Here is an 8,050-nt window from a genome sequence, read left to right as displayed (position 1 = left end):
AGTATAATAGTGTATTGGGGGTGGCAAATCCCAAAAGTTTTAGGTTCGGTTAAAGCCCAAGAAATTTTAGAAAACTTTGTTTGAATCCAGTTCTATCCAAATTGGTTCGCTCACCCCTGCCCATAAATAAAATATTGGAAATGTGTATAGAAGTCCTGTGTAAAGTATAGGGGTGCAGCCCAGCGAGCCGGGGATTATTCCCATACTTTATACATCGATTTCTTGGACAATCGGCACAAAAATTCCTGCCCCTTTGTGGATGTGAGACCCCTCTTTTTGGGGGTATAATATACATTGGTGGTCACAAAATTTCAGGCCTCGCCCCTTTTTTGTGATGTGAGTGGCACATAAAGTGTCCTCATCACTTATACAATGACTAGGTGCCTGAAAATGGAGGGTATTCCACGGAGCCAACCCTTTTCCTTTTCTCCATGTAAATATGTAGTGACAGGAGGAGAGGGACGCCTATTCCGGATACACAAGGTGGCGGATTAAACTTCAAGACAAGAAATATGTTCAAAAACATCTTTGACAAATCCTTTAAACCACATTATGTTACAACTATACCTTTTATCCACCATGAATAACTCCATTTTGCATAAAACCATTAAACCTCCAAAAACATGGCCGCCTCTTTAAATCCCGACACAACAGACTAGGATTTTTTTATTTATTTTTTTCAGACGCATGCGCGTTCACTACACGTACTAACGCGAGACTGATTACATGTAGCAGGTTAGGTTCAGCTCCATATGAATGATCATTCCTTTCTGCGTCTGCGCACTAAGCCTATACAGAATCATCCTGAGTAGAGCCGTGAGCAGCAGTATACGATAGGGCTGGTCAGTGTGCGACGGCGCATGCGTAGATAGACCTGGCTCAGTGAGTATGTAAAGAATAGGGTTTAGCTTCCAGTTTATATTTAAGTTTCCTGCACTTTCTGCTCAGACATGGACCTAGACACGGTGCTGGGGAGAGTCAGGCCGGGGAACCATGTGGAGACGGAATCAGCTCTGAAAGAATACAATGACAAGGTAATGCATTGGTCTGTATTGTATACTGTGCTGTCATTACATTGTATACATTGTACAGGGTGGTCACTGAGCATCAGGCTCTGCTGTCTGGCTGCATATGTACTATATTTGTTGGATTATTACCCCTCTGGTAGTATAATATGCTTTATTTCTATAGTAACTACATATTCCTCAGTGCTGTACAGCCAGCAAATGGACATTGATTATATATTTCCTGTTTACATGGCACCGACATAGTCTGTGGCGCTGTATGCAGGTTGTCATGAACCGACATCAGTGCCTGTGCCCTATGCGTCTCCTAATCTAGTTCCTGTATCATGCACTCTAGGAATATTTCCTAGAAAACATAGATTTTTGGAGAAAATATTCATAAATATTGGGTTTAAATATTAATATAAATATTGGGGGTAAATACAAATTTTCTTGCAGATTCTCTCAGGTTGGATTTGAACCCAGAACACTAGGGATCAGCAACCTTTGGCACGCCATCTGTTGCAAAACTACAACTCCCAGCATGCGTACTCATCTAGGAACTCCTAGAGATGTGAGAGAAGCATTCTGGGCATTGTAGTGTTCTAACAGCTGGAGTGCCGAATGTGGCTGGTGCAATGTATGACGCTGCCATTCTTTCCCATTATGCGGTATGCATATTTTTTTTTTTTTTGCCATTATAGATTCATATGATGATCACATGACAAAAAGTTAACGAAAATTACACAAAAAGGGCTACCATAGTCTTATGTAAGTCACATGTATGGTTTTTCACTAGACACGAGGCATGTGTCTAGGGGCAACCCTGTGGGGTAGGACGCCTGCTGCTCAGTGTCAGGAGGGGGGTCAAAGACGGTGCGTTGGATGGCGTCTCCATTCACTACTGATAAACACGTCATGTTTCCATATGTAGATGATAACCGGACAATATGTATCAAATCTAGTGGACAGTAAACGCGGAGCAGTTGTCCGTAGCAACTATCTGGTTGTCAGCAGCACTAGTTTTGATACCTGCTACAAATATATAAACTTGTTCCTGTGCTTAGTATGCGGCGTTCCGGGGAGGGAATAAGGGAAGACTTTCTGAAATAGAAGACTAGACCCTATCAGAACTCAACGAAGTTAGGATCGGAGAAACCTCTGACATAAGATATTTATATTATGTTCACCTAGGGTTTTGCATAATGACTTTGCTGTATTTCCTTCCAGAGAGTGAGGATGCATATTCGCAAAGCGGTAGTCTAATGTGGCCATCAATGATCCTGCGATCATACATTATAATCAGGCAAGCGGTGGCTTTCTTGGGGTAGGGTTTCGGCTGTATGTGGCTGCCACTTTGTAAGTATGGGGGAATTTATTAAGAATGGCGTTCTGTATGCCAGTTTTGGTCAAGTCCTCGACTGGTGCAAGGTACCCCATAATTATTAGAAGGCTCCGGACTCTGTGCCAGTGATGAACTGGCATCATTTTTAGGCTTCTGGTGTGAGTGGGTAAGATCAGATGGAGTTTTTTGTCAGGATTTTAAGGCGGATACGGCCTCAAAATCAATAGGAGCAGCTCAGGTCTTTTTTCTGGAAGCGAGATGCTCATTCTTCTGGCCGTTTCGCCTCGCGATTCGGCCTGAAGACACTCCTTCCTCCGAACTAGGCCCATTCATCGAGCCTAATCCGTAGCAGAATGCAGTGCAGCGGCTTTCAGTCGTGGCTACCCGGTTTTTGGTCCGGAACCTTAGGCGGCCTGCGCCTCAGATTCAGGATCCAAAAAACCCCGTATGAAGTTACCCTTATAGTAAATTTGTCAGGTTGAGGTGTGCCCAGCCCACCTTGGTCTTTGCCGCACTCCACCTAGTTTTATAACAAGTTGTTAGTGGGGTTCAGAACAAACACATCTTTGACACAGAAAGGACCGTATACCAAAGATGCACCACATTTACTCCCATCTATGCCGGAATGATGACTTGATAAATTCTACCCCGAGAGTGAAAAACTGTTCTAGTCTGCTTTCCATTCATATGGCCTAGAAATTTCAGAAAATATGCTATAAATTTATGATAGGTTTGGATCCCACCTCTGGACCCACATAGGTCTCGACAATATGGGGGCCGCCCAGCTAATGGCTGCAGTGAGCTAAGAGGTGCTGTGGATGCGCGGTTCTCGCCATTGACTTCTATGCAAGTTCCAAGAATAACCAAGCAGAAAGGCTCATCTGTTCTTAGAAATTTCATAGAAGTGAATGGTGGGAGCTGTGCATGAATGGTCACCTTTCCAGTCAGTACAGCTCAGGGAACTGCTCTCAGATGCGCCCATACACATTAGAGTAATATCAGTACAACCCACCAATAAACTAATCTGGTCTTTTAAGTGGCTGTTCATGGAATGAAATTTAGTATGGGGTCCGATGCTTTTCTACCAGCCACCTGAACCAAGTATACTCTATCCATTTTATCTGGCTGGAACACCCCTTAAGGCCCTTTTCACTACCAGATGTCCTAGCAGTTTGCCCTTGGGTATTCTAGTGGAAAACTCCAGTAGGTATATAGTTTTTCTTCTATATCTCTCAGCTGACTCTATGATCAGTTGTCCTTTCCTGATAGGTATACCATATCTTCTTACTTTCATGTATTTATAATAAGATGGAGTATCCTATATCTGTGACAAGACCAACTTACCCTAAAGCATTGCTATACACCTATGTGACTTCAATTGCGTTCTAAGAAATCTGATGCCGTGGATACCTCTATGTGGTTGAAAATTTTCTGTGACCTGAACTACCTGTCTTGATGCAAGTATGGCTTCTAAAACTGGGTGTGAGATGCAGATGCCTACAAGTAAATGACCACATAGAACATGACTGGGCTGTAGAGGAGGTGGCAAGCAGAGGACTTTTGAAGTCTTATATGCCCTAAAAGAACATATAAACAGGTCTTGTCTTTGATGATGGTCTCTCACCTGGTGGCCAACACCTGTGATTCTGGGCCGTGCCCATGTCTTGTGTGTTAATATGGTAGATTTACCGTTGAAAGTGTAAGTCTTCTTGAAAAACCTCCATGGCATATGGGCACGAGTAAAATTGGATGACAGTTCTGACATACTTTGCACAGGAGGCTATAATAATAATAATACATTTTATGTTTGGGTTCATACATTGTATGGTGTTTTGTCCTCTTTTGTCTGGAATTTAAAATATTTAACTGTGCTAACTCCAGAGCTGCATTCACTATTCTGCTGGCTTTGTCAATGTGTACATACATTACTTATTCTGTACTGATCCTGAATTATATCTTGTATCATACTCCAGAGCTGCACTCACTATTCTGCTGGTTGTGTCAATGTGTACATACATTACTTATCCTGTACTGATCCTGAATTATATCTTGTATCATACTCCAGAGCTGCATTCACTATTCTGCTGGTTGTGTCAATGTGTACATACATTACTCATCCTGTACTGATCCTGAATTATATCTTGTATCATACTCCAGAGCTGTACTCACTATTCTACTGGTGGAGTCAGGTTACATTCACATGTGTCCGTTGTGGCTCTTTCACAGTGTTTGCTGAAAATTGGTGGAAGTAAAAGTCATGCATGGAGGCCATTTTTCTCTGTCGGTTTAATTTTTTAAAGATAGACCCTGTTATAGTCAATGGCTCCGCATGTAACTGCTATTTTAGTGATCCACCTCTCTGATCTGAGGGACCAGAACGACAGCGAGCCAGCAATAGTGTCAACCTATTATCATTTTGTACATGCATTGCATTACTTTTCCTGTACTGAGTTATATCCTGTATTATACTCCAGAGCTGCACTCACTATTCTGCTGGTGGAGTCACTGTGTATGTACTTTACGTTACGTATCTTATACTAGCCTCTGCCCGTGACTTCGTTTGCAGGTTGTTGGAGTGGATGATCCGCCTACATCGAGCAAATTTTTGCCATCGATGGTTTGCCTGCTCCGGCGTTTTGACAGCTCTTAAGCTGTCCTGCTGCTGAACTTGTTCCTCGCACTGTGCCTGTCATTGTTCTGGCATCTCAGCAGCTCACTGGGACGCCATATAATGAGAGTGTTGTTGGTGTTAATGATCCACCTGCTCCGGCGTTTCGTCAGCTCTGAAGTTGACCTGGCACTGAAGTTGTTCTTCGCACTGTGTCTGTAATTGTTCTGGCATCTCAGCAACTCGCTGCGATGCCATATAATGCATGTGTTGTTGGCATCGGTAATCCCCCTCAGCTCTGCTTGAAGAGAACTCTGTTGACTTCTGGCTTCCTTCATGGCTCTCGTTGTTTGCCACAAATTAGATTTTCTTTTTCGTGACATGTTTAAAATTGACAAACTGTCAATTTGGATTAAAGGTGATTGTCCATGTCAGTGTGTCAGCACTGCCTAGAGCAGATCAAATAATATGCAAATATTTATACACACTGAGGGTTAGCGTGTGTTTACACATAGAGATAACAGCTCTGGGACCTGAGATAAGGCTGCTGCAGGAGTAGTATAATATAGTATGTGAACATAAATTCATAACGGTCATGAAGCCGTGTCATTTACCGGGATAAAAAGTAGCCTATGTTTTAATCAAGGATACAATCTATTTATGTGCCAAATTTCATTCAAATTGTTCAGCCGTTTTTGCGTGATTGACTAACAAACATCCAAACACACATCCAAACTTTCACATTTATAATATTAGTAGGATAGGATTGATTTTGAGTTTCCGCCAATACTTTACTCCTTCATTATTTTGTAGGCTCCAGAGCTGAAATCGCCAAAGAATTCTTTGCTGCTTGGATATTTCCACCCGACTTGCTATGGTGATTTCTTAATAGGAAGAATAGAAGCATTGTTCAATAATGTGATATAGGGAAAAAGTGATGGTTACCTTGCATTATGGGAGCTCAGCTAAGGGTGTATTTGTTTCCATGCTTGTTGACTGTATTGTGAATGCAGCTCTGGAGTATACAATGGGTTATAACGTGAATGTATTTGTAGAGTTAGTCATTAATAGTAATGCTCAGCTAATGTGGTATAGGAAGAGTCCATTATATCAATCATTCTCCTCTGTGGTGGTTTTCCCTACGGAGGGATCATTTCCTTGAGACTTTAAGCTTTGCAAATGAATTGACGTCACTTTCTACACTTGTATACAATAGCACATTCCTGGAAGCTGATCATAAGCGGTCATGCAATACTCTATACTGGCTCTACCTGCCTGACCAGTTTAGCTCTACCACCATTTTGTTGGCAAATAATCTGGAACTTTCTTTTTTACAAGGGCATTTCCTTCTGATATCGTAAACAAGACTCTTAAACTTCATGAATGAAAACGACTATGCAGATGCCAGATCTGTCGCATGATGGACAGCAGAAGAACTCCATTGACTTATAATACGTTTAGTCAGGTTCTGCTGAGGTGTCTTTAGTAAATTTACCTTTTGCAGAATCTCTTCCTGATTTTTAGTTCTCGCCAAGCTGGTGGGTAGCGACTGCAGTGTTTCCCATACACTGCTCACAGAAAGTAAAGGAGAATCTGCTCCCTAACTCTCTCTCGCACTCAAAAGCATCAGCACAAGTTTTAGATGGGGGAGGCAAATACTACAAAGCAAGAATGCTTTCAAAAATAGAAGTGTTGGTTTATTTTTTTTGTCAATAAAATAAAGTGAATGAAGAAAAGAGAACTATAAATTCCATCAATATGTGGTGTGACCTTTGCCCTTTGGAGAAGTCCTGGAAGTGATGATATGGCCCCCACAGAGTCTGCACCTCAACATTATCTAGCCAGTCTGGGATTACATGAAGATACAGAAGAACTGGAGCAAGTCTACATCCACAGAAGATCGCTGCTTGGTTCAAGATGGCGGGAACAACCTCCCTGCCGAGTTCCTTCAAAAACTGTCTGCAAGTTAACCTAGAAGCAAGGCTGCGGCGTCAGAGTCTGGGCCGATTTTCAGAGGCAGAAAAATCGTTACCAAGCTTCATAATAAAATCACTCATTATTTTGGAAAAATCTACTTACTACAGGTTACCAGACGGGTTTGTCTTGTAGAGTGGTATGATGGCATCATGAATGAGGACCCCTCTAGGAGGCCATAATGGGGCATCAGATAGGCTTGCCTTCTTGAGGCAGCCCCTTAAATCCACACATGCTTATTGTAGTGGTTCTCTAGCTAATGAAAGGTGAGAAGGGTCTTCAGTGGCAATGTCATATAGTCTTTTAGGACAGTGGCTATCCTGAGTAGACATCTCCACTAGAGAAGTTGTCTGTGCGGTAACAATTTCTCAAAAATAGGGTAGGAGTAGCATAAAAGAACTTAAGGATTGATATTCACTTGACCGTTCCTGCTGCTGCCATTCTATAATTTCCCTTGGACACCTAGAAAATGATGGATTAGCTTCTCACTAGCCACTATCCTTAGGATAGGTCATCAATATTAGATCTACAGAAGTCCAACAGCCAGGACCCCGCAGATCACCAGTACCAAGACAGTGTGGCTCGCGTTATTGTTTACATTCCATAAGCTGTGCTGCTCACTAGTGGCGATTGTGGGTACTGCAGATCTGCCCCATAGATTTCATGAGTTTACCCCTGAGTAGAGGCTTTCCTTTATTCATAGTATATGGAATAAGTTGCAGATCAGTGAGGGTCACACTGGAGTGCAAGACAGACATTGTTTCATTTCTAATGAAGATAGCCAAAGTACAGTCCATGGCACCCCAGTTTTTCTGATTGGTCCCAGTAGTCAGACCCCCACTGTACTTCAGCTTACCTCCTATCCTGCTTCGGAGATAAGGCACACTTGCGGGCAATCCTCTTTAAAGGGTTGGTCCAGGATCTGAAGGTGATTAATACTTATCCACAGGATAGGTCAGTAGTATGGGGGCGTTCACACTACCGTCGGTGTCCGACATGTAGTGTCCGCTCAAAATCTGTCACGGACACTAGGAGCGGACACTAGATGTGTCCGTGACACCTGTCATTCACTTTAATGGGCATCGGGTGCGTTCTTTTGCATGCAGGGTTCTTCTGTCC

The 8,050-nt window shown here is 42.6% G+C and overlaps 1 protein-coding gene across 1 annotated transcript in view; it reads left to right on the top strand.

Moving 5' to 3' along the window:
• The first annotated feature begins 785 nt into the window (after positions 1-785).
• RIC8B (RIC8 guanine nucleotide exchange factor B) overlaps positions 786-8,050 on the top strand; it is a 43,105-nt gene continuing 35,840 nt past the window's right edge. Inside the window, exon 1 of the mRNA XM_075274884.1 lies at positions 786-1,034. Coding sequence (XP_075130985.1) covers positions 951-1,034 — 84 coding nt within the window. The 5' untranslated portion in view covers positions 786-950. The remainder of the gene's footprint in view (positions 1,035-8,050) is intronic.

Source organism: Leptodactylus fuscus, chromosome 5 (genome assembly GCF_031893055.1).
Source record: "Leptodactylus fuscus isolate aLepFus1 chromosome 5, aLepFus1.hap2, whole genome shotgun sequence".
NCBI lineage: Eukaryota > Metazoa > Chordata > Amphibia > Anura > Leptodactylidae > Leptodactylus > Leptodactylus fuscus.
This window is presented reverse-complemented; position numbering and strand designations above follow the sequence as displayed.